Source organism: Camelus dromedarius, chromosome 32 (genome assembly GCF_036321535.1).
Source record: "Camelus dromedarius isolate mCamDro1 chromosome 32, mCamDro1.pat, whole genome shotgun sequence".
Classification (NCBI taxonomy): Eukaryota; Metazoa; Chordata; class Mammalia; order Artiodactyla; family Camelidae; genus Camelus; species Camelus dromedarius.
This window is the reverse complement of record NC_087467.1, coordinates 7,338,607-7,365,785: the sequence shown is the minus strand read 5'-3', so window position 1 is coordinate 7,365,785 and position 27,179 is coordinate 7,338,607. Positions and strand designations below refer to the sequence as shown.

At 41.0% G+C, this 27,179-nt stretch overlaps 1 protein-coding gene across 10 annotated transcripts in view; it reads left to right on the top strand.

The window, feature by feature from the left end:
* DTNA (dystrobrevin alpha) overlaps positions 1–27,179 on the top strand; it is a 221,311-nt gene that overhangs the window by 157,998 nt on the left and 36,134 nt on the right. For 3 of the 10 annotated variants that reach the window (XR_010378658.1, XM_031438972.2, XM_031438980.2), the window contains exons 10-14: positions 316–440; positions 5,216–5,299; positions 14,676–14,753; positions 15,362–15,454; positions 26,255–26,342. Coding sequence is in view for 7 of the 10 variants with exons in the window: in XM_031438972.2 (XP_031294832.1) it covers positions 316–440; positions 5,216–5,299; positions 14,676–14,753; positions 15,362–15,454; positions 26,255–26,342 (468 nt within the window). In the remaining 3 variants the exon portion in view is untranslated. Of the gene's footprint in view, positions 1–315; positions 441–5,215; positions 5,300–6,616; positions 6,906–6,977; positions 7,068–14,675; positions 14,754–15,361; positions 15,455–26,254; positions 26,343–27,179 lie in introns of those variants that run through there. The other 7 variants (XR_010378660.1, XM_031438981.2, XM_031438984.2 and 4 more) reach the window with 4 other exon arrangements.

The following is a 27,179-nucleotide window of genomic DNA, read 5'->3' as shown; positions in this document are numbered from 1 at the left end:
GGAATGACCTTCCCAGTTGCCTGAGTTTTTGTCCAAAGGACCCCTGCTGTTGCTTAAGTCCAGCTCAGAGGTCCTGTGCACAAGGACTGCTTCATTTATCACAGCCTTTGCTGCCAGTAAGCAGCCCCAGGCAGGAACCCTGGTGGCTTATTCTGAGCATTTTAGTCCCAGCGATGAGCAAACTCCCTGACTTAGATACTCAAAGAAGATTCCTTGAATGATGAACGAATGAATATCTACTATAAAGCAAATCATCTGATAAAATGTTCCATAGATGTCGACTGTTATGCCTTCTGCTTTTCTTCTCCCTTCCAGAAATCCCCCGCTAAGAAGCTAACTAATGCATTAAGCAAATCTCTGAGCTGTGCTTCCAGCCGTGAACCCTTGCACCCCATGTTCCCTGACCAGCCTGAGAAGCCGCTCAACTTGGCCCACATCGTGTGAGTATCCCTGCCCTCCAGACCAAGACGCGTCTCTCCTCATTGACACCCAGGCAGATCCATACAAAGACAGTTGATTTCATATCCACTGTCCAGGGCCAGGTTTTAAATTTTCTTTTCTTTAAAAAAGAGTGAAACTCATGTTATGATAACTTTTTCCTTGGAGGAATATACCATACTTTTGCCCAATTGTACAAGTATGCAGCGCTCTTGTCATTCACCTTAAAGTGGAAAATATTCAAAAAGCTTAATTATAAAATAGGATGTTAGTGGAGTTTGCACAATGGGATGTTAATAATCAATGGAATTACTGTAGTAAGGAATTTTAAGGTACACTATACCCTAGTATTATACGTGCTTTGAGTCCCAAATATAGAAGCCCCTTGTTTCCTTTCTCTGCCAAGCCAGTGATCTTGGAGATACCAGCAAACCTAGAAATTGTGGCTGCAGTTGAATCCCAAGCTACTGGAATGGTGGCCTGGGTCGGGGAAGGTTGAAGAGGGGGATTGGTGGGGACATTCATCAGACGATCTAAAAACAGACTTAGAAAAAAAAAATTGTCCAAAGTACACGTGAGGTTGGGGAGCAGAGGAAATTGGGCCAAGGAACGGTGTACACCTTCCTCCTCCTCCTAAATGCCTCTCTCAGGTCTGGGGGGCCCGGAAAACAGAGGAGGCTTAGGTAGAAGCAAGCATCTTTCCTTTGGTGTTATCTTGGGCTCAAAAGAAGAAAGAAGCTCATTACCTGTTTCGAGGCCCAGTTAGGAATTACGTAGCCGCAGGGTCCCCTCCTTCTGTGCCACCTCTCTGCACAGCTCAGCACGACTTCCCGCACTGCTGGGGCTGTGGTTGCCTGTTGCCATCAAGGTCAGACCTACTAGATACTGAATAAAGTTCCCTGTGCTGTACACTATGAACTTGTTTGCGCTTAACATCTTGTAATAACTGATGGTAGGAAAGACTATGAAAACAAGTATATGTGTGTTCATGTATGACTAAAGCATTGTGCTCAACACCAGAAACTGACACAACATTGTAAACTGACTATAAAAATATAATAATAAAAATATAGATATAAAAATAAAATATAGAGATAAAAATAAAAATATAGAGATTAAAAAAAAAAGTTGGACGTACCGACGTCAGGAACCCACCAATGTGAGGTTCACACTTCCGGCAGATGCGAGCATGACCCGTTCGAGGCACTGGGCTGGATCTCAGCGCCTTGTGAACGTGGTAACTCTCTCCTCTGAGGGACCCGAACAGAGCCCATCGAAGGACCATGCTGCAGCGTGTCTGTGGACTTTGTATAAATCCTTCGGGGCTTTGTTTGGTTTGCTCCTGGTTAGGTTTTGAGGGTTAGTTGCTCTCAGCCATCTGCACATTCTGAAAGCATCTGTCCCTGCCATGGGCTGAGCATCCAAAAACTGATGTAAACTGATTCTGTAGAAGGTGGTTAAACTTATTTTTGGAAATTTTGCTCCTAAAAAAAAAGCCTTAAAGTAAACCAAGGGTAAATACATCTGGGAAGTGACCCAAAGGACCAATCACTTGTGGAAAGTGACCTTATATGAGCTGTTCTTCTGAAGACTTGACTTTCCTGCCCTGGCCAGGGAGAATCGCTAAGTTGCTCACGAATGAACACGCGCTAAGTGAGAGTGAGTCTGTGCCCTCTGAGCTGTGCCGCCAAGTCCCTTTCTACCAGTCCCACTAAGGGTTTCCCCCCAAGGGAGCAGCTTTCAATCCGGGCTGGTGGATGTAAGGAAGATACAGAGAGGGTGGCTGTGAACAGCCTGGTTCTAAGAGCTTTGCAGCAGAACAGAGTTAGGATGGAGTCTCCCACTTCGAGACAGAATCAGGAAGCGAGGCCACGTGGGGTCCAGTCAGCCCCACAGTCAGTCACACTGCAGGGTGGTGTCCAGTCAGCGCTCAGTATTGGGGTGTATGTGTGTGGGTGTGTGTGTGTGATTTAACTGGCCAATGAGTAAAAATGTCTTAACTTTAATTTATAGTGGCAATACGATCCGACATGTTTCTTGCTGAACTAAAGACAGTGGCTACACAATTTGGATTCCATGGAGAGTTTCAGGATTCCCTTAAAATTCTACACAAAATGTACCTTTTTCTGGGAAAAAAAAAAAACCTTCTATATTTTTAACCAGATTCTTAAAATACTCCTTAAGTCAAAATACTGATGTATACCCACTGATAATATATTTTTCCAGGGTGAACGTCTGAATTTTACAAGACAAATTGTACAAGATATTTAATTGTCAAAATAATATGCAAGGAACTCCAGATGCAGAATATTCAATCTATTATTAGAACTGGATTTTTGTTATTTTTAGCTTTAGACATTTTTCTATTTATTACTCAAGTGGTCTTGCCCTGAACAGATATTCATATCTCTCTCTTTTTTTTTTTTTTTTTTTGTTTGATGGGGATATCTTAAACTTCTAATCTTAAAATATGCTGTTGGTTTAGCTATTCTAAATTATCATGGGCACATAAAAGCCACTAACGTGGTGACATTTGGTATTTTGGCATTTGTTCTTAGCTATTGTATTGCTTGTAAATGTTACCATGATTAACTGTCTCTATTCTATTTAATTTTTCGCTGCCAAAAGAGATACTTGGTAAGTAGTTCAATAGTCCCCAGTGTGCTTATAAAGATTTATAATCATAAGTGGTTATGAGACACAAAACAAGGGAGAGACAGGAGTCTAGTTGAAAACTAAGTCTGCCTTCAGCTGAACACTTGCAATTTACAAGAAGCATGCCAATTTTATGATAATGTCCTTAACGAAGGTCTTATCCAGAAAGAAAACTTTGCACTAGCCTCTGGGACTCTATCTTCTGGAGCTATTTCTTTTTCGTAAGAGTAAATATGTTTAAAATTTTCAATGTGACCTATTTATTATATAAGGTAACTCACCATTTGATTATGGAGGAAATAGGTCCCTTTGAAAGCCACTCTTTGGTGCCAAGGTCAGCCATTCTGTGACCCAAGTTCAACATTTTCGGGATGAACCTTAAACATGAAGCCATTTACTAAGAAACTGAAATGTCAGCTTTCCAGTGACCAGGTTCAATAGAGTAAATATCCCAGGCTGGTTAAAAAGCATTCCAAATCCACTTTTTGTCTCATGTCTTAGAGATTAGCGCAAGATGGTAAAGTTTATAAAAAGACAAACGAAAACCAGAAATGTTGGTCACGTTGATTTTGTTCCACCTTTTGCAAGTTAAGATGAAGCTATTTCATTCTGCTTACTGTTTTAAAGTCTGATATACCTAGCTTGTCCAAATTCACAGGGCACGTTTGTTTAAAATTAACATCTTTTTTATAAAGTGAAAGTGTCTTGCTCAGAGCAGAATTAATTTCAAATGAGTCTCATGTATCAAAGACACATTCCAGATAAGTAATACAAAACACTAAGATAGTTTTCAGGACTTCAGCTGATACGTTTAGAGTAGATTAAACAGTGAACCTGCTGTTTTGACCTCATCCAACAGATAATGTGTCTTAAAAATACAAAACTACAGTTTAGCACCCAGGCACCGGGAACCAAAAGTTTCAATGAATTTTTGCATGTAGCGCTGACTTTTTAAAAACCTGCGTGGCATCATGTCCATATCCGTAAACACACTGGGATTAAAAAGTCTACCCTTTCCCCAGAATCTCTTCATTGTACAGTCCAAACCAACTGTGACTTCCTAAGATAAAAAAGATAAACGTGACAAATTTGGTTCTTGATCAAGCCAACACAAGTAGGGTCTATAGGCTACTGCTTCATCTTCAAAAAATTCTGCACTGTCAAACTGAAATAGAGAATTATAGTGAAACCAAAGCTTCCTCTGGCTCAGAATGTCAGAATGATGCCCTCCCCCACCATCCGCCTTCCGAACTCTAAATCTCATCTCATCCTACACGGAACATCTTGCCGTGAACCTAAAATAAGGCTGAAACCTGCTTGGAGATGAGATGAGGATCTTGGCTCTATCAGTTTACCTGAACTAAGACACCAGTGACAGGGAGAAAAATGACAGGGTGAGATGACAATTAAGACAGGGGATGACAGACCTGGTGCATTTGGTGTTTAAGACCGTGGACAATTCCGAGGAATACTGAACCCTATTTTCTTTCCCTAATCATGTGAAAACAAAGTGAAGTTTATGGTCTGCTTTGCACTAGGTATCCCATCGTATAGGCCATTCAGGTAACAGAAAGTCAGGGAATCCCTGTGGTGCTTACTGGCATCCTCACCAAGAACAAAGAGCAAAGAGGGCACCGTATGATTTTGCAGCTGGATTCGTGCAGGCTGGGTATATTGGGAGAGGGCCACTGTCATGGGGAACACAGGGAGATGCTCCCAAAGCTTCAGGAATCCTCCTCTTTCCATGAGGATGTAGATTCTGACAATCATCAAGTTTTCTGAGCTTCTCTCTTTAGAAGGCAGTCGACTGCCTCAAAATCTTCACTCCACTGGAAAATATGACTCAATAAAATGCCAAGGCTCAAAGCTCACAGATAAACATTCCTTTGGTGTCCAGAGATCTTCCTCCCTGTGTTGAACAGACATTCTTTATTCTCAAGGAAATGTCACTTCCGCGAACACTTCATGAATTTAACTGGAAAGTGTAAAATTGCACGTGGGTCCTGGGTAAGATAAGAACTCTGGTCTCCCAGGCCCTTTCTTTGAGGGATGGTGGATGAGTTTTAACTTGTTTTGACTTTTGCATGTTTTAACTTGCCATCCACACTGTACTTCATTTTAGGCCGCCCAGACCTGTCACCAGCATGAATGACACCCTGTTCTCGCACTCTGTCCCCTCCTCAGGAAGTCCTTTTATTACCAGGAGGTAAGTTCCAATCCTATTATAAAATCAACCCTCTCTTTGGGAATGAGCCTTGATTCTGTGGCAAGAAAATTATTCTCATTTAAGCCAAGTGTGGAAGATAATTGTTAGAAACTGGTTTGTGAATATCTGTCACAAGTTTCAGTTGCATTCTTTGGGATGTGATTGGGGATTCATGTCACTTCTGGAAACTTGCATTTACGATCTGTCCATGGTAGGAATGCAGAAGACTTTTAAGTTTTACTACTGATGACACACGTGCATTCTAGCCCATTGAGAAGGTCACTCTCATAGCACTTAGAATGGCCCATTTAAGCCAGGGAATTGGAATTTCAAGATGCGATGGAGCACACTAAGGACATTCTGAAACGTCCCATCATGTAAAGCTCCAGGTAGAAAGGACTCTTCTTGGTGAACTCCTGAGGCTAGAGACTCAAGATCAAATTTAGAAATAAAGTTTCTATTTAAATAATCTGTGGATAATAACAAGAACTTTAAAAAGAGAGAGTGCAGACGTGTCTCATCTTTTGCGTGGAGACCCACAGCCACGGAAGCACATAGATGAGGCGGGTACTTCTCCTAGACCCAACGCGATAAACATACAGAGATCGAGAGGCACTCCAAGTCATCTGATCAAATATCACAAATAAAGCACCAGGGAATTCTTTTAGAAATGCATGGAGAAGGCTCACAGGGAAGCAGAAACAACGGTAAGGAAAATTGGAGTGAGTAATTGAATGCAAGATTTCAAATGCCTTTCAGTATGGGGACAAAAATGGCCTCATGTGTCATAAAATGAACATAGTCAATCTTCTCCCTGAAGAGTTGCTGAGGGGCCAGTTTCCCTGTGAAGATGTGCAGTGAGGCTCGGAGCACTGCTGATTTTTCCCTCGGAGTTCCTGGATTTGCCCATCAGCAGGAGCCTGAGATGGCAATGCTCCCCATAATCATTAATTAGCAGAATAAACAGAATGTGGCCATTCATGGTGTTTCCTTCCTGCCAGTTAAGTACGTGTGAAACAGGTAGAAAGGAGGAGACAATTGACCTGCAGGACATGCCCAGTGAAGTCACATGGTTGAGGCCCTCAGCTTGCTCCTTTTAGCCTTCCTTTTCAGAAGCGCCAGCAAATTCAACCAGCCTTTTGAAAACAAAAATCCGAAACTGTGGAGTCTGTTAGAAACCCGGGCTAGTGCCTCTGCCTTGGGAAGACCTGGCGTGATGTTAAGAAAGATGTGCTTTTGTTAGGCAGCTCTGCATTCTGCAAACGTCGAGCAGAGAGAGACCCCATCCTTACTGAAGGTCATTTTATATCATTTCAGCTCGGGCGGTGCTTATGGTGGACGCGTCTAGATGGATAACATGGCTTCCTCTCCTCTAAAATGTTCCTATTGTACTTTGAGCTGTTCTGGTTCCTCCAGGGTGCACAGTACCCTTTAACGCAAAATATGGTCTGTTCCCTTTTTTCCCAGTTTTCAGTCCTTCTGGAATGTTTCCTCTGAAGCACAAGCACGTTGCTGAATGTTTGCGGTCCTTCTTTCTCATCGCGGAGGTTGGCCTCCGTGTTCTGTTTTAAGGGTGCTGTTCAATAAAGCTGTGTACACGAACGTCTTTCCTCTCTGAGTGGGCCTTGCTCTGTCCAGTGGGAGGTTTTAACGAGGTCTCGTTGTTTGCATCCCTCAGGTTACCTGAGGGGGTGAGTACGTCCAGCCCCGTGGCTGAGGAGCATTCGCTCATACAGCTGTATGTAAGTCAGCTTGACCACGGCGCACGGTCAGTACCCCAGCCCCAAGCACTAATCATAGCAGTAGTTCCTTAGCGAGACTGCTAGTCCTCATCACTAAAATCCTCTTGTAGTGTGCTTCGCTGGAGATAGAGGTCTTCTGGGGTTTCATGAGATTCCATTGAGAACTTCCAACTTGAGCTGGACTGCTCACCTCTTTTCTCTCTTTCCCGCTTCTCCACTGGTTTTAGTGATTTGATGTCATCATAACAGTATATATGAGACGTGTATCTATGAAGAGAACCAAATTGGATCTCCTTCTCTGGACGATTCTCTGCTTTTGTACAGTTTGCAAGACCCCAGATAGTGATTCCTTAGACTCGAATTAAACAGCCTCTTGAAATGATTTCAGCACGAACTGGGTGAGGCCAGGCCAGTGTCACAGGTCTGGGGCATGTCACAGGAAAAGACCTGGGGACTTACACCTTGCTGCCCCACTGGCCTTGGGCCATTTTCCCCGGCTCCAGGTAGGGCAGTCTGCTTCCTCTTGAAGTAGCGAGTTCAAATCCAACGTCCTGCTCTTAGTGCTGAATTTCTCCCACTTGGTAATGCTGTGTATTTCCTAGCCATGTCTGCACATGAAGGCTGATGGAAACCCATCTGTACCAAATGCAGGCAGAAGTGAAAGACCCTGATCTTCCTACGATGGGAACTGAACCGCAGAAACGGGACCTAGAGCTCTGCCCTCCCTCTGACCCACCCCCACTGCCCCTTCCAAAATCGGATAAAACCTGAAACCTGAACAAGCCAAGGATGGTGCTGGTCAGTGTTAGCGTCGCATTAAGAAAGGGAAGAAGTTTGCCCTGCAGGCATTTTATTTAGCCTGAGTTTTTGGTCCTTTGTATTGCAACAGATCTTACAAAGATAAAGCAGAATGAGGATGAATTGAAATCACCGGAATCCTCACTACAAACGCTCGGTGTTCCTCACCTAGAGTCCCTTACAGGCATACCACTTTGATCTTCAAAGGACACTATGGTCTAGCTTTGAAGTCTTTTGACATCCTGGTAAACCTCACTTACACAGATTGACAAGTGTATAACTCTGTCCCATCCCCGGTTCTGAAATCCGTTTCTAGCTGTATTTTTGATTCACTTCCCCCTTACTTGAAAGAAAAGAGAGAATTCTCAAAGGCACTCGCCTTTAACCCTAAGTCTTCCTGCGTGTGTGTGTGTGTGTGTGTGTGTGTGAGTGTGTGTGTATACACTCAATGCTGATAAGCAGTTAGGAATGATGTGGGTCAAATAACACAATTCATGGACGAATTCATGTCGGTCATTTTCTTGATCGTAACTATATATCCCTAAACCTAGATTTTCTTACAAATGCATGAAATTTATAGGAGGACAAAAAAAAGCTGGCTCAGTGGCAATCTATTATCATCACTAGGAAAAGAGCTCCAGTGTATGATGTAAGATAAGGCAGCAACATTAAACTCATGAAAGATAGCCTGCCATGATTATAAGTATTATGGCAAGAGCCGACCACGAAGTCAGGCCCCAAAGGCCCCCCTTCCCCCTCACTGCTCATAGCCTTGTGCATCTGAACGTCTGCTGTCTCTGTCGGCATCTTGGCCCCTTTGTAACATCTCAACTGTCTTGCCAAAATCCTTGTCTCGTTTCTGTGTGGGAGTCAGCCAGTCCTTTCCTGTGCAAAATAAGTTTCATTAATTATGGCCATCTTCTTCATAAGCTCCAATAAGGACATTCTCAGAGTTTGAATGGCTAGATTCCTTTACCTCCGATTTGAGAAACATCTCTTGAAGGTTTCACAGATATTTTCGTAAATACATCCTCTAAACTCGTAACCACTCACGGAAAGAATCACTTCGGCTATTATATACGGCATCTAGCCAGATCTTCTGACTCTCCCAAATATCAGAACATTGCTTATGATCCATAGAGTGTGTTGAACACAGTCTAACGTGTTATCCTGGTTTGAAACATTATCATTTGGTTCATTACTAATACTCTTGTTGGGCCCAGAAGGGCATATGGGGAAGACACACCGCCCATTCCAAGAACTTCCCAAATCCTGATTCTTCTCAGTGGAATGGCATTTGTGACTTATTTTTGTTGGTTGACTGGTTGGTCAGTTGGTTGATTTGTTTGGGTTTTCAACCACAGAAAGGCTAATTCACACATCTTTTTCAGTTTTTTTCAAATACTTTGCTTTCCCAAAGAGTCTTTACCCAGCAGCCCAGATTTTTAATCTGACATTTAACGTTCAAACTAAATTTTAAGCACTTGTGCTTTGGTCATCAGAAGCGAATAGAAATAAAATTGAGGTACTGCATTCAGCCTTTGCTTCTGAAAATCAGTTTTCTCCACAGTTAGTATTTTCTAAGATTAAAGCCTGTCCCTTTTCAGTCAGGAAAGTAAGTACATTTCTAAATCAGCATTACAAAATAAGTAATTGATAAATCAACCGCCCTGAAGATGTCTTCATTCTTTTCACACCTTTCTGAGCATGTTGTATGAAATTTGAAAGTAAACACTCTCTGCAAATAATTATTTATTCCATGTAACCCCAGAGCTCCACTAATATGCTAGGTTTATTCCAAACCTGAATTAAACTGGTCTTCTTTCAAACCTTGCATTAAACTCAGCTCTGTTTCCTATACTAAACTGTTAGTGTATAATTAAATCTGCGGTCACCTCTTCTTCACTTCGATAACCTTTATTCTCTTCCTAGAGTTGCTTTAGTTGTTGTCTGTGCGTGTCCTGTACCCAGCAAACTTTTCCAGAGCTGTTCTCAGCAAAAATGCAATTGATATGCCTTGAGAGTTTCTGGGGGACAAGATAGTAAATGTAGTGAATCAAATATGACCTAAGAATTCTTATTATTTCTTCCACGGTACCTGCCTACCATGGTTCGACTTTTGTGCCAGCCTGAATTGATGACAGCTCATTTTCCCACGGAGATACTAAGCTATGTTTTTATGCTTGTTGGCTGATTTGCATGCGGCAGATATATTATGTTTCAGATCAAGGTATTGAAAGCCAGAAAAAGAAAGGGGAAAATAATTTTTCAAGAAATTCTCTCTTGACAGAACTGACATGTGGACTCTTTTTTATTGTGTTTAAGTTAGTGGGATGACCTTGTTACGGACTGTGTTAATAAGAGTGAGAAGTCCAGAACTGACTGTCAGCTAAGGGAGGGGCCGACGTTACCACTGATTCTTCACAAGCCCAAACACCGCACGTGTTTGTCAACTATTTAAGAATCAATAAGAAAGGAAATGTCTGTTCTTAACTTGTCAAGCTTCAAATGTCATTTTCCATTTAACCACTGTGATAATAATTATGCCAGGTTATATAATTTGTTTATATCATACGGGAGACTGCCTCTGGGACTTTTATTCAAGTCCTTTTATTTTCATGTTCAGTAAAAGAAAAAAACAAATTTGGCCAGAGCTAATAACATAGCAAGTCAGAAGTGGTTTTTAAAACTGTATTGCAGGTTTAAGGAAAATAACCCAGGTAGCGTTCGTGTGGTGATTTTGTTACCTTAGAACATCCCCAAAGTGTTCGCACTTAAGGGAAAAATACTGGCATGAGTTGTTCATCCCCCAAAACTAAAGGGAGAATTTAAATAAATGAATATGAAGTATTTTGAAATTGTCCAGTCCTTCCAGAACCCATTGTGCCATTGTGCGTGTGTGTATGAAGAATTCTGTAAAAAGGCCATTTATCTTTACATATAGTCTTTTCCAGAGTATAAAAAGGAATTAGTGGGAAAATAATTTTTTTTAGGAAAGAATAATCTGAAGGAATATTTCCCGTCTCTCTTCTTTCAGCAGAACACATGAACTTCAAAATTGACCTTGTCACATCTTCCAGGGTATGATTGTCACCACACCCACTAGTGACAATATGTGTGCAGAAGGATGTGTTTATACCTTGGCAGGTCTTGGTGAAAAGAAAATGATAAGGAGAAAACGGGACATTAACGCACACCATTTTAGGGATGGTAGCCTTGCTTCTCCGTGGGCTCAGATTAGATCGGATTTACCACCCATGGTCAAGAGGAGCCCCAGGTAGCTCCCAGTTTCAGAGGTTAAAGGAAGAATGCATTTAAAGTTGAAGATGTAGTTGGGAGAATAGCTCAGTGGTAGAGGACATGCTTGGCATGCACGAGGTCCTGGGTTCAATCCCCGGTGCCTCCACTAAGGGGAAAATAAATAAATAAAGATATTTTTTAAAAAATAAAATAAATTTGAAGACAGGGCACATAGAAGAAAGAGAAGCTTTCAGCGCTACAGGAAAGCCATTGGAACATGTTGACGCACTGACATTCCGGAAGTCCTTACTTCTTGATGAGGTCCTAGGTTCCAGGATTTCCTGACCCCCAAAGCCCACAGTGAATTGGAAATAACACCAAACTTCTCCCAGCAAACTGCTGGCGCCACGAAATGAAAGTTCAAGCATCTAAATTATGCTATAAGATACTGTGAGAGCGCATTGCTTGAAGAGATCTCCATCCGCTACCTAATGTCACTGCCTTCCCAACAACCCAGGAGAAATTGCTTTTTCACTCTGCTTCCCTCCTTCAAGCTTCTTGGGAGCTGCAGACGAAATCCTAGTGAAGACACTTCACGTGGACCGTCTTTATAGACCCAAGTGTTAAGGGAAACCTGCCTCTGGTCAACTCTCTTAAGTTCTCGATCCATTTTATTTAGAAAGAGTGGAAGGTTTTTGTCCACTTTCCCCAGCACTTGGCTTCCTCTAGCTATGGTCATACTCTTGGCTTCCCAGAAATAAGTGATGAGGAGAATTTGAGGCCCATTCTAGGTAGTAAAGAAACTGTGTGGACAGTGAGTACCTAAAGTTGGAAATGCTCTTGGCACTAGGGACTAAAAACTGTAGCAAAATGAGATAAATGGTTTATTTCCACAAACTCATAAATGCAGATAATGTAATCCCTATATATTCCAAGAACGGGTTTTCCCAAGGACTCACGTGGGAAAGGAAAGGAGCATGAAAGGACTTGAATGATGCCTTCGAACCAGCACTGGCAAGTGCCGAGGCAAAGAGAATGACCACGAAAGGACAAGAGATGTGCGTATGTAAACATCTGCTCATCCCTTTGAGGGAGGAAGGGACTTGGGAAGAAGAGGGGAGGCAAGCAAGTGGAGAAGAGGAAGGAGAGAGAGGACCAAAGAGTTGGAGAGAAGGGGAGACTGAGCCCATCCAAGGGAAAATCTGGGCAGCCGCTCACTTCCTGCCACCACCCCTGTGCCACACTGATGTGCTCAGGCTCCGCCAGCACTGGTGCTGGTCGGGGAGCCAGTGGAGGGGTGCACGTTGCTGACACATCACCTTCCTTCCACCAGACATCACCAGAGTAATTTGTAACAAGCACACACATCCTTGTGGTCGATCCCCTTGTGTTGCTTTTTTTTCTTCTTGCACATTCATCCTTGGAAGCTGTACCTCTGTAATTAGTAGACTTTTGATTTAAGGCAGTATCACCACAATTTCTGGAATTGAAGGGGCAATGAAGCAAAACCAGGCAGGGAGGTCGTTTCGTGTGGAGGGAAAAATCATTACTATTTCACACGGTGTTTTGAGTGGCTTTGCAGGGATCTGAAATCAATGCTATAGCCGGTAGACCTAGCTTGTGTTATTTAAAAAAAAAAAAAATTTGGAGGAGTGACTGGGCAGCAGTGAGACTGTGGTTGCTGGGTAACGAACAGAAGGGGGCGTGTTTCAGGAGACAGGTGTGGCATGCTGTGTCAATGGGATGACAGGAAATCAATTCCAACGGCTGAAGGTGGTAATTGGCCCTGATGGGCAGGTTTCGTAGTCTGAGAAGGTGAAGATCAATATGCTAAAAATAATAAGTTCATCAGGAAAGTAAATTCTCCTAGAGCATTCATTTCATTGTTAAAGTCAATTTCATTTCTGCACAGTGATTTTTTTTAAGCAATAGGTGCATTCCTGAAAAGCTGAGCGAACGTATACATCCAACAAACAGGAATGCCTACTCAATACTAGGTGTTTTCAGGGGGTGGGGGGTAGGAAGAGATAGACTGGGATTTCAAAATTGTAGAATAGATAAACAAGATTATACTGTATAGCACAGGGAAATATATACAAGATCTTATGGTAGCTCACAGAGAAAGGAATGTGACAATGAATATATATTTCACTGGAATTTGACACAACATTGTAAAATGATTATAAATCAATAAAAAATGTTAAAAAAATAAGTAAATAAATAAGTAAAACTAATTACCTCCTCCTCCAAAAAAAAAAGTAATTAAAAAATGTACTAAATCTAAAAAAAAAAGAACTAGGTATTGTCTTTATAAATCAGAGTTGATTTTAAATTTACCAGAAGCCTCACTATTTAAGGAATCTTATAATATATACTATTCTAAAACAAGAATTAAAGTTATAATGTGCATCATTCTAATGTGATATTCATTTATAAGTTTCTATATTTAGCATTTTGTGGTCTGAAAAGGTGGTACTTTGTAGTAAAAGTTTTTAGTTTTGTAAAACTTGTAGTTAAAGTTTTTAAAACTTTATTAGCCATCCTTATACATACATACATATATATATTAGATTTAGAACTTCATGAAAAGCTGGAAATGTTTGTAGTACAAAAAAACCTCATAACCTCATTTAAAAATTTGGTATTCAAACAAAGTCAGACAGTTCATTTTTGTGTTCTCCATGAAGAGAGAGAAGGACGGTTTTGGATACACCAGTGATGCAGAGCAAATTCTTAACCTGCAAAAGAACAAACTCTCTTCAAGCACAAGCCCAGTTGTAACACTAAACATCGTAGCATGTTTCCCAATGAAGCATGCCTATTGGTTACACTAAATCTTGGTGACTTTGGCTTGGCCACATTTTATTATTATTTCTATTTCAATTTATCCTTAAGTAAAACTACATTAAACTTTTTAAACTGTCATTAATATTGTTAATTAAATTGAGTGTTCTTCCTAATAAATCTAAAATGGTCAGAATTTGCTACATGGATGGGACTCTATTCACCAGCTAAAGACACAAGGAACATGAATGTATATGTATGAGGTTCAAAGGTTTATTTCTTTGTTTCTCTGGAAGTTTTCTTCGCAGCCTCACAGCCAAGGTCAGGTGACTTGTGCCTGAGGTAGCGAAGCTGATTAATATGCCGCCAGCCTCTAACTCGGTGATTTTCAAGTCTCTAGTCAACACAGAAACGCGGAGACCATAGGGCAGACTGGGGAAGTAAACTCCTTGTGTGGGATCTGAAGGCTGGCAGGACCTAGTGGACCCTTCGTCTGTGTGCAGGATGGTCTGTAACAGACGCTGACTGAATTTTCATTGTGTCTAGGCATATGCCATCGAGTTGTCGAGCAAACAGCAGAGGGCAAATGTGGGATCGAGGTGGCTTGTGTAGTTGTAACTGTGGTTCTCGGCCCAGGTTTCTACTCCTAGTCCAACTCTGTGGGAATCTGGAAACATCTTGAACGTTTCAAAATACTGAAAGAGCTGTCCAAGTGGAGCGCGGAGGTAGACGGGAGTTTGTGTTGCCAGTGTCTCTTCTTGAGGGCGTTGCCGTGTTTACGCTCTTCTTGGCTTTCCCATCTTATTAACCAGCTCTCCTCCCAAGGACAGTGAAGTAGAGCAGAGCAAACTGCTGGCTAGGGCTGCTCCAGCTTTGCTGAAGGGCAGAGGGTAAGTTCAAGCCAGAGTGTGCTCGAGTCCTGAATTAACTGAACTAAAAATGCGGGTTTTCTCGTGTTAAAAATGCTTTGTGTTTGAAAGACTGTCTTTGATGTCGTCACAGCAGCTCTGCCATAACCCCATTAACAGCACCGAATAGTTATTTTGAGCAGGCACATCTGTGTTGTTACCTTCCCTGATTTCCTTTCTTTTTTTTTTTTTTTTTTTTTTTTTTTTTTTAATGACTAAGCTTCAGATTTGGTTTTCCGAAGGATAATCTTTGCTTGCAGCCAATTTCAGTGCATTTACTGTACTGATAAATTTCTTGGCCTTAGTGGTTTGAAGAATGCGAATCTGTTTTCTTAAAAGTTACTCTCCCTAAGTGGAAATCTTTAATTTTTTTTAAAGATAGTGAAATGGAATTGTGAATTCCCTTGCTTGGATTTTGCTTGTGGGTTTTTTTGTTTGTTTTTTTTTTTTCCATAGACCATCACTTAGTTTCCCTTTACTTGCTTGGTTTTCTGAATGTCCTTTCTCCCACAAACTCACTCCTACCCGCTCCGCTTGGTCCTGTCCACCTATCCTAACGACACCCTTTCTCTCCTCCTGCCCTGTTTCAGGATACAGTACAGCCTGAGTGTGGCAGACAGGCTGGCCGACGAACATGTTCTCATTGGGTTATATGTCAGCATGCTCCGGAACAGCCCATCATGGTTAGTGCAGGTTTGGCTGCTTGACTGTCCTGAGAGAGGGGAACAGTCTGAGCTCTTGACAAGCAGTCTCAGCAAAGGGGCAAAGTCATTGGATGCCAGAGGTGCCACCAAGGCACTTTTTTTTTAACCAATGCCACTAAGATGTCTTTTGTGCTGTTAGTTTAGATGCTTCCCGTTAATGTATCATAGAATTCACATCCTTGTTTATATCTTAGCTAAAGAGACAACTGGTGTAAATGGGTACTGCGCTAAGTGTTAGGATCTAGGTGGACGCAGGACTCTGGGTGCCACCGGTTGGTTCTGCCTTCCATGCGCCATGTCAAACTACCGCCTGGTTGTGGCGCAAGAGTGTGTCTTAGTCCAAGGACTGGTGTGTTTCTACTGATTTGGGAAACTGCTACATTCCCTTAAGATAGAAGTGGAAAAGGGGAAAAGTGATTGGATGGGCTCATACCTTGGAAATCTTTTCCCCAACAATGATAACTGGGAGAAAGTGTCTTTCAGCTCTTCTCTTATGAATGTTTCTGGGTAGCCGTCCTGATAAAGCCTCCTTCCAAATCCCACAATAGGGCAAAACATACTTTCAGATGTGTTAAATATGTGAATTCAGATAACCCTATGTATTAGGATAAAGGCATTCATGAAGTTTTTCCCTTTCTATTTTAATTGTGACCTAGGCGATTCCTCCCATTGGTTAAAGTTACTTAGTTTGATAATATGTGTACATTTTCAATTTAAATGAAAATAAGTGGACAGACTTTATCATCATCCTCTGTTTTTAACCCTAGTTTAGGAAACTGTTTTATAAACATGTTTAGCAAACCAGTTCCTTAGAAATGCTCGATTTTGCTTAATAATAAGAGCCTATGGATTTTTTTGCAGTTTTAACTATTAAGTGATCCAGTGGGTTAAACTGCCTTTAAAATTGGTCCCCTTTTCTCTCCCACATCACAGAAAGCATCCCTCAAACGTCCATTGCTGATTGCCCTCGCCACTGATCTTGTGACCCACTTCTTTGTTTCTAGAACTTTCTCCCCTTGACTGTTTCCAAACTTCCTTCCTATTCCTGCTTCTGATACCTTAGAACGATTTTTTGCAAGATTAGTACATGAGATGATTTTAGATGATAACATTGATGAACATCTATTTGTTTTAATAGTTACATGTTTATCTTCATTTGTATCTTTTAAATACAGATGACAAGGATATTGGTTTCATTTTATACTATAGCCTACTCTTTCAGAAGATACAGATGCACTCTTCAGCTCAGCCCATCCCTATGTTCAGATTTTCCAAGCTTGTCGATCAAACGGTTCTTCTTTCTCGCATCTCAGCCTCTCAAAACTACAAGAGGGAAAGAGTGATTGTTTTAATCTAATTCCCAATGAGTTTGGTTCCCTGATGTTATATGGTGCTTGAAACAATAGAGCTAAATACTAAATTACCAAAAAAAAAAAGATTGTATCAGTAATCTTCAAAGGATATACTCGATAAAGATTCAATCACGTCTGAAGGCAGTGATGTGACCTACACCGTGTCCCCTCCCCCATAATCTAAGCACACTCGGGTTATTTCTACCACTCTTCTTTGACCTTTTCTTAATTAAAGTTGTAACAAAGGAATCTCTAAAGAGGAAAGCTCAAGAGTTTGTCACTACCAGCCCTTTTCTCTCCTCAAGTGGTTAATCATGTTGACTTGATGGTCACTTAAGACCGTAAAACTGTCTCAGCAGAGATGCCTTACATCTACTTGGTGAAAGCTGGATGTGATTTGTATTTTGAATACAAAGCGGAATTTAAGACTGATCAATGAAGCGGGCTCCACTTTAATAGCTACTGGCCTCCGCGATTCTCACTGCTTTTTGGCATCCTTAAAAAATTCCAACTCCTTTTTCGAATTTCTCATTTTTTCCTTCCCTTTCCTTTATGTATAATCAGATCCTGGCAATTCCCCACACCTGCCATGATCATGTAAATAAAGTAGTGATCTCTCGCCTCCTTTATCATCATTAGAGCATAATGCTTTCCCGTCATTCAGCTGCAGTGAGCTATAGCATGGTGGTAACCACAAAAGCCACCATTTTTAAAGCATTTGCCTCACGAAAAGCACTGTGTTAAAACCTTTGTTTACAGAATTTCCCCTAGAACTTGCGTAAACCTGTAGAGTAAATACTGTCATCCCCATTTTATAGGCAAGTAAAGGTATTAATTTAGAGAGTTCACATGACTCTCCCCCAGGGACACAGCTACTACACAAGGGAGCAGGGATTTCAAGCTGATCCAGGCTTATAACCACTGTGCCACATCACGTCTTATAAAACCTACTTGGGGGTGGGGTAGCTCAGTGGCAGGGCGCGTGCTTAGCATGCATGAGGTCGTGGGTTCAATCCCGGGTACCTCCATTTAAAAAACAAAAAACCTACTTAAATGCATCCCCTCCAGAAAGCTTTTCTGGACGTTTCTCCACACTATATCCTCTGCACCCCTATTTAGAGCCACCACATATCTAGTAGCCACTGCCTACTACACTATTTTTACTTCCTTTTAACAAATATTTTGAGCACAGACCAGTAATAGGAATAGTGGTTGTTAATAAGTTGCCACTTATGTATTTAGTTCTATGCATTGTGAGTTCTCATTTTAATTGTAAGCTTCAAAAAGATGAGGATTTTCTCTCCGGTCCCTTGTACCTCATCACAGCAGCCAGAATATGAATAATAAATTGTACATTTATGAAGCGCTTTGGAAATTACAGAGCCTTTTCCCACCCATTGTTTAATTTGCTTGTCAAAGCCCTGTATATTTGGATATTATTATTGCCTTTTCACCGCTAAGAAAATGCCAGTTCCAAGACAGTAAGTGACTTATCCAGGGTCACCTGCCAGCTAGGTCTTCTGATACTGAACGCATCTGTTTCCCACCTCATTCCTCAGCCTTCCTTCATGAGATGGTCTACAAATAGGAACCTAAGAGTCGTTCGTGATGAAAAGGTGTGTTTTTGTAGTTACTCATATATGCCCCTGATCCACTCTGCGTGGGGGCCTTCTCCCCTGTGTCAGCTACTTAACAACATGGGGAATGGATTCATTTGTTAATAGTCTGCCACTACATCAAAGATGTACTTATGTGTCTTTACTGGTTCTAATGTCAGATAAGCCACATAAATAAATTGTAGCTCAAGGGAGAATTCCTGCTGTCTTCCTAATTCCTAAGTGAAGTTTTAAAAGCCTGAATGGTTTTCAAGCCCCTTCTTCCATGGGGGAGGAGAGGTCTCAGAGTCACATAGTAGCGGCTTTTTCTGGCCTCCCCGAGAGCTCATAGAGTGCCTGAGCTTGTTAGTGGTTTATAGTGCAGACTGTGGCAGGCGGACCAAAGGAAATCAGAAACCAGCCCAGAACTTCCAACTTTTAACCGTAATTATAAGCCTCAATATTTACCAGTCAGAAGCTTTCGTCATGTGTCGACTGGAAAAAAAAAAAGCACAACCCAAATGTTGAGAGTTTTATTCTGAGGACTTCAGCCTGGGATGACAGCCTCTCAGATTGCTCTGAGGGACTGCTGCAGAGAGGCCGGGGAGGAGCCAGGCTGTGTAGGAGTGTCTGCCACAAAGACCAGGTGGTTGGAACATTGAAAGATTACTGTAGGGGGGAGGGTATAGCTCAAGTGGTAGAGCGCATGCTCAGCATGCATGAGGTCCAGGGTTCAATCCCCAGCACCTCCATCAAAAAACTAAATAAATAGATGAACCTAATTACCTCCTCCCTGCAAAAACAAAGATAAATAAATAAAGATTACAGTTGATTAAAGAAAACCAGATATCTCAAGTTAAGGAATTTAGCATTTTTCTATATGTAGGAAGGTGCAAAGGTCTGGGCTCATTGAAGTCATTCCTTTGATACGCACCTAGCCATCTAGGGCCGGTGTCCTTTTCTTCCACATCCTGAGTGCCCTCAAGGTGCACCACTGGGGGTGGCCGCAGAGGCCAGGCTGCCAGCTTGTCTGCATCCTGAGTTCCCTTTGCTCACTGTCACAAGTGATGGCAGTGGCTGATGACTTGATGGCCACAGCATCCTTGTTTACTGATCCAGCAGGCAATATTTTTCATCCACAGTATCTTCTTTTATGAGTTTTTATCTCCTTGTTAACACTACTCCCTTTCTTCTGTAAAATGTTTAGAACCTTCAGTTGTAGAACTAGACTTCTGAGAAAGATATTTCCTTAGAATCCTAAACGCATAAACCCAAAGAATGTCACACCACCAATGCACATATCTGCATGAGCTGCATTGTACCCACAGGGGTTTTTCTCAGCATAATCAATCAGATGATAAATTTTAAGATGAGTTCATTTCCCTGTTATAGATTCTAATACGTTTTAAGTTTCCATGGAAAACGAGAGTGACACTACCAATTTGATGAGGTCATTGATGTAAATTAGCTAGCATGGGACTGGGAACATGGGAATAACTCAGTGTTAGTTCCTCACTTAATTCTGAATAGGGTTGAAGACACATAATAAGTTAGATTTTAAATCCCATTATGTAAAACCTGTCCGTTTTAATATGATAGAAATAGACTGATAGCTCATGAATGTTCATCAGTATTTCTGAGTGGATGAACTTCAGAGTGTACTTTCTCTAAATGTGTTAAAATAAAGAATTCAGAATGGGGCATGGTCTCATATGCTGCTTGATAAGTTGTACAAAAGGGATATTTTGATTAAAAATTCAAATTAAAAATTCTGTATGCAGCTTTGTATATAGAAGCGAGAAGAAATAGAGAAGGTATCACTGTTAAGCTGAATTCTTCCTTTGTTTAGGAAATCAGAGAGATGAAGACCACCGATTGCTTCTGTAAAATCCATCATTGATTCAACTGAACTGTTTTTCTTTACTGGGGTATAACCTAGAATACTGGCTGTCAATCAATCACATTTTCTTGAGCAAAAAGCTAATTTATAGATAAGGAAGTGGTGGTACAAAAATGGTCATAGCAAACAATATTACCTGCTTTTTAGAGGTAAGAGTTAAAAAGAATACTCCAATCAAGTCTTACCACGTACCCTGGCATTGCTATAAACACTACACATGGTAATCCTCCCATAAGCCACGAAGTAAGTTACCACTGTATCCGTTTTATAGATGAGACAATTGAGGCACAGAGAGGTTAGGTGACTTTCCCAGAACCACACAGCTTGTAAGTGAGAGGGCTAGGGTTTGCATACAGAATTGATCCAGTCCAGCCTCCCACCCACTCTTGTATACTGCTGTCAGTTATTCACCCTTCCTAAGAGTAAGCATTTTTTTGGAGTGGGAGCTTACCTCTTCAGACACCATCTGCTTTCCTAATCTTTAAGACAGCAACAACAAAATGTGAGCCAAAAGAGAATTTGCCGTGACTGGGGGTGGGGGAGATCTGCTGACAAATATGAACATGTATAATGACATTTCTATGAACTTTAACACCTATACAGAGCAGATAAGGAATTTGTGTGCAGCCATAGAATATATCTTGATTTTAACTCTGCCAGGTGTTTGATTTTAGGTAGCGTGGCTAGTGTTAAGGTACAGTATTCCACCTGTATTCTTCTGATTTTCTCAAAGTGTTGAGGATGCATGCAGAGCCAAGCAGGATATAGAAGAGTTGAGCCAAAGAGCATGACATTGCAAGCCTAAGGGGGCCACCCTCTATTAGTTCTTTTGTCCAACTGATTCTTGGATAGTTGCTGCTGTGTTCCAAGCCCTGAGCTAAACACTCAGGTTCTCATGGTGAAAAGACTGAACCAGGCTGTCTTCAGAGAAGTTGCAGTTTAGTGAAGGATAAACACAATGCAAAGAGATAACAGCTCTAGAAAAGGCAGTGCAGCGCAGAGTGCTATGGGATGTATGAGATGCGATGGACTTGAATTTGGAGTTTGGACATGAGGGTAGCAAACGACAGCCAAAGGCAACAGCAGAAGGAAGAGGAATTGGCCGAGCGGAAGCAGGTGGAGAAGGCAGAGAGATTGCTCAGGGCAGAGGGGATGTGGTGCATTTGAGGAACTGAAGTGTAGTAAGGCCACGGGGTAAAGGACGAAGCTAGATTATGCAGGATCTTCTCAGGCTTTATTTGGGGAGTTTGAGAAATGAGAACCTATTGAAGTTTTATACGTATGGGGATATTCCAGCCAACTTCATTTTTAAAAGATCGCTGACTATGGGATAGAAAACGATTTGGAGGACAGAATAACTCTCAAATCAGAGTGACCTGTTGAGAGGACTTTACCCTAATTCAGGATAGGATGACGCTGGCCAGGGGCACATCAGTGACAGCTGAAATAGAAGGAAATGGAGGAACTTGAGAGTCTGTAGAAGGTAGAAGGCATGGCCTTGATCGTCGATTATAATGCAATGGAGTGGTTTCTCAAAGTCAGGGTCTCAATAAAGGAGTTTGAAGGCACCTCTGTAGAGAAGCCATTATTATCAATAAGTTATCATTATGATGCTGACGATCCATGAAGTTGGGCATTTCATGATTTCTTGTCTTTTCCTTGCAAACCAGTCAACAGTTGAAGCTCTGAGAGCTAGTTAGTTTCCCTCTCCAGCCTTAAGTCCGTAAAACGACTTCTTGGGCCCCGGTACCATGTCATTCCTTCCCCCACCCGCTTCTTGTCACTGACTCCTAAAGGCCAGGAGGACAGTATCTACCCGGTGGTCTTTTGCTCCCAACGAACTGCGAAAGACAGAAAATACCCTGATAAAGTCATTCTCCACTTAGGTATTAACTAATAATGCCTTCTCAGACAGTAGTCCTCCGAATAGCTATCTGCATTTTAATAAAAGAGTAGTGACACTTAATGACCTTAAAAATTCATCGAGCGATAAATTCCTGGCACCATTCAGACAAATGGAAAAAATATTAAGGAAAAACATGGAAGTATTTCTGGCGCTCTTTGGATCACATTATTACTTGGTTGACTGTCCCACCCACCCTGGAAGTCAGAACAGACCTACAGATAAACCAGAGACATGAGAACAAACCTTGAGTTCCCAGAAATCCCTGCTAAATCACAGTTTAGGAGGTCCTGGCACAGAGGGGGCCACTTTGAAATCACTAGCAGCTGACGCTGGCCGTGTATTTAAGTAGAAAGTGGAAGAGCTTTCAAAATAATAGATTTCCCCATTCTGAAATGCAGTCCACATAGCAGCCCCTTTATCATTCATCATGGTCTTGTGGCAAGATTACTGATTATAAAGTCTGGAAATGAATAGGCAGGGATGGAGAAAATGTTGGAGTTGGTATTTCTTTAATGATTTAGGGATTATTGGCCATTCATTTTCAACTATTTGTAATTGAAGTCTTGAAATAATGGAATTTATTAGAGGAATGCCTCATTCACCCTTGTATAATGTGAACGTACCAAAATGGCACGTGTGGACTCATAAATCGTTTGTGTGCACAAAGGGGCAATACATCACTCCACCCCTCATTCACTCAGTGCGGGAGGGAGGAGAGGCATGGAAGTATGAGTTATAGCTTACTAGACAAAACCCCGTAACTTCACATTTTACATTTTCCAAGATGATTTTTATATAACCTTCATATTATTTATGCTTGCTGGTCACTCATGATAAAAGGCACTTTTATCATGAGGTTTTTTTTTTTTAAAGCAAGGGGGTTTTTTTTTCTATTATTTATTTATCAAAACACAAACGTTTTGGACAAAGTCATCTTCAGGCGATGAAACACAGATCACTGTCCTGGGCTCGGAGCAGTGGGCCTGGTCGTCTGCACGAACTGTGTTGAATTAGGTGTATGGTCTCTAATACACCAACCAGAAATGATAAATGATAAAATCAAATTAAATTGTTTCTTTGTGGGGTGATTTTATGTTTAAAGCAAGGACAGCATAACTTTCTTATTGAAGCTGTTAACGAGAAATTCAGTTATTTTTAACCACTGCAGAGCGCAGACGTGTTTTGTAATACATCTGTTTTAACTATCTGCCTTAAAGCATCAGTTGTCCAGAATTAATTCTGCCTTTTACTAGTAAAAGTATTTTTTTATTCCAACTCTAAGTTTGTAGGCTGATTGAAATGCCAATCCACTGGGATTAATATTACACCTGTGTGAGCCCTGAATCCTAGAATTTCTGTCTTAAGCGAATGTTTGTAAAGTATCACACATGCTATGTGAATATCACTTAAATACTCATGAAAAATGATCTCTTTTATTTACATGGTTTACACTTGGGGTTCATTTCATGTGTTTAACTTTTTAAATTTTATGTTCAAGATCTAGATCCTTGCTACTCAAAGTGTCTTAGGGACCAACAATAGCAACATATCTTGCGAACTTGTTAGAAATGCATGTTCTCGGGTTCCATCCTACCCCATCACCCCCACTGCAGAATCAGAGACTGCGTTTTCACAAGATCCCTACGTGACCTGTGCACAGACTCAAGTCTAAGAGCCCTGCTCTAAATAGTTTTGGGTGGTAGATGGCATTTTAAAGGAGCTAAGAATCATTAATGAGTCTCAACAGGTTACTTAAGAGGCAAAATAATAATAATACTGCATTAACTAATTTTTTGAGCATTTAATGTATTCCAGACATCATACTAGCTCGATGCTTTTCTCATGCATCACCTCATTTGGGCAACAGGAAAGAGGAGAGTCTTTTTATGAGGATGGAGCAGCGATCTGGTAAATGGAAAAATTCAGGAATACCCTAGGTAGCATACGGTAACTTAGAGAAAAGGGCTAACCTGGAGTGGAAGAATTCAGGATAAGAACAGGTATAGTTTACGTATGGGAGGCGTATAGACTAGAGCAGAGATAATGGAGACGTGAATATCTTCCAAATGACCAGAAAAACATGTTACAGTAATGGATTCCGCCAGAGAGAGATGAGCTGCTTGGAAGTGACTTGCTAATGTGACTTTCACTCATCTTCTTACTTTAGAACAAAGGGTAAAAGATTATGTGGCATGTTTACTGTGTGTGCAAATGTACACATAAATGATATAAATGTCTGGTACTGTATATGGATCCAAGTCTTTTCAGTGGATAATTCTTAGAACCTTAATATTGGCAAAGAAATGTGTCATTTTTAATGTATAATCGTGAGTGTTAATTGTTTTCTTTAAGGAATAGGCTTAAGTATAAGAGCCAGTGGAGGAGAGAATCCGTATATTTGGGGATTGAGAGGAACTAGTTCCTTAATCTTGATCCTGACCTGACACTCACCATAATAACTGCTAACTGTGATGAACTAGTCTGTTAACAGGACTAGTGTTACTGGTATGTTTCATAGATTTTTTTTTTCTAGTGGCACGGAAAACTAGTCTTAACAAAGGGCTTTCTGAAATAAGGGAGAGTTGATAATGCATCTATTTGCATTAGTTTTTTAGCGGGTTGGATTATCCTTACTCTAGTAGGAACAATTTTTATAAATTTACAGGAGACCCTGAACAATTCCCATTAATGTCATTAGAAGCCACTACCATAATTCTACTTCTCTGGAAATAAATATAAAATGGCAAGTTACCTGGGTAGTAATACGATAAATGAGAATTATATTAGTTACATTTTGCTGCATAATGAATTATGCAAAAGCTAAGCAACTTAAAACAACAAACACATATTATTTCACAGAGGGTCAGGAATCCATGTTGGGCTTGGTTAGGGGTGTGTGACTCAGGACTTTCATGAGGTTGCAATCAAGCTCTCGGCTGGGCTGTGGTCTCATTTAAAGGCTCTTCCAAAGGGGATCCAGTCCAGGATCTTTTTATAATCTGATCTTGGAAGTTACCTTCCATTGCTTCTGCCACATTCTATTCATTGGAAGAAGGGGGGGGGGGTTTAGGGGGGCTGTTGGCGGGATACATTGGGAGTTCAGAGTTTGCAGAGACACACTACTATATATAAAATGGATAAACAACAAGGACCTACTGTATAGCACAGGGAACTATATTCAATACCTTGTAATAATGAAAAGGAATATATATATATATAATATATATTACTGAATCACTATGCTGTACATCAGAAATTAACACAACATTGTAAACCAACTATACTTCAATTAAACAGAAACAAAAACAAACTACCCAAACAACATATAGCTTCACAATATAAGTGCTACCAAAAAAAAAAAAAAATCCAACAGGATTTAATGAAAAAGAACAGCAAGACCAGAAGGAGAGACCTTGCTATAATGTAGATAAGGCATTTAGAGAAGAAATCACTATAGTTATAACATGTGACCTGAAATGCAAAGAATAAATAGGCTTCTTAGCAAACAAAGAAAAAGAAGAAGAAATCCGCTAAGTCCAGCCCATACTAAAGGGAGAGGATTACACACAGGAGTGTGAATGCCAGCAGGTGGGATCACTGGGGGCTGACCACAGTGACCACAATTGCTTTTTGCCTCCTTTTTGCTTTCCTATTTTCTTACGTGTTGATTTTAGACAAGTATGACTTGTGTAATAAGGAAATAAAATTGTTAAAGGCAATAAAATTCAATTAAAGAGAAGGTATTCTTTCTCTTTTCTCAATTTCTATCAGAAAAGTCACTCCTCTTTGGAGCTTTCTTAGTAAGACAGGATTTATTAACGACGTTCCTGGCCACTATTAGATCATGTCACGAATCTAAGTTTGGTATCATTAACCTAACGGGGTTTTGTATAGCCTTCAAATGTTTTGCCCTGAAAAATGGAAATAGCAACCCCAACCCTCCCCAACTCCCACCCCGGTGGTAGTATGAACATGTCCATCTTTCTCAGCTGCCTAACAGGCTCCTTCTTGCTCTGTCCTTAACAGTATGCTCGAGAGCTCCAACCGGCTTGACGAGGAGCACCGGCTGATCGCCAGATACGCGGCAAGACTGGCGGCCGAGTCCACTTCATCCGTAAGTAGTTTGGGTGAAAGGATGTCCTGTTCATCGTTACCCTGATAGCCGGGGTGACAAGCACGGAGCTGAACAGTTGCCTGCAGTACTGTCTGCAAGACCCAGACACGCTCTGGCCGCTCCCGAGCTTCACTGCTCAGCTATCGTCCTGGTAGAGCACGAATCAGAGCCCAAGGTGTTCTGTTCCAGCAGTGCTGAACCAGCCCAACGCTTGATTTCTCCGCATAATTCCTCATCAGTTACTCTAAAGAGCAAGCGATGATTCAGGCCCACAACTGGCTCAGATAACTTTCTGCTTTTATCAGTATGTAAAATATATACAAGAAAGAGAAAATTATGTCGTAAACTCAAAAGAAGATCCTGCACAGCATGTCAAAGCTGCCACAGGAGACCATTCAGGACTCAACATTCTTCTCCAGCAACACACATGGTTTCCTTGTTAAAAGAAATGCTAATGATGGATGGATTGTACATTGTCATTCTAAGTAAAGTGAGCCTGGAAGAGAAAGAAAAATGCCATATGATATAACTTATATGTGGAATCTTAAAAAAAAAAAAAGATGCAAATAAACTTATTTACAAAACAGAAACAGACTCACACACATAAAAACAAACTTATGGTTACCAGTAGGGCAAGGGGGTGGGAAGGGATAGATTGGGAGATCAAGATTTGCAGATACTAACTACTATATGTAAGTTAGATAAACATCAAGTTTCTACTGTAGAGCACAGGGAACCATATTCAACATCTTGTAGTAACCTATAATGAAAAAGAATCTGAAAACAAATACATGTATGTGTATGTATGACTGAAACTTTATGCTGTATACCAGAAAT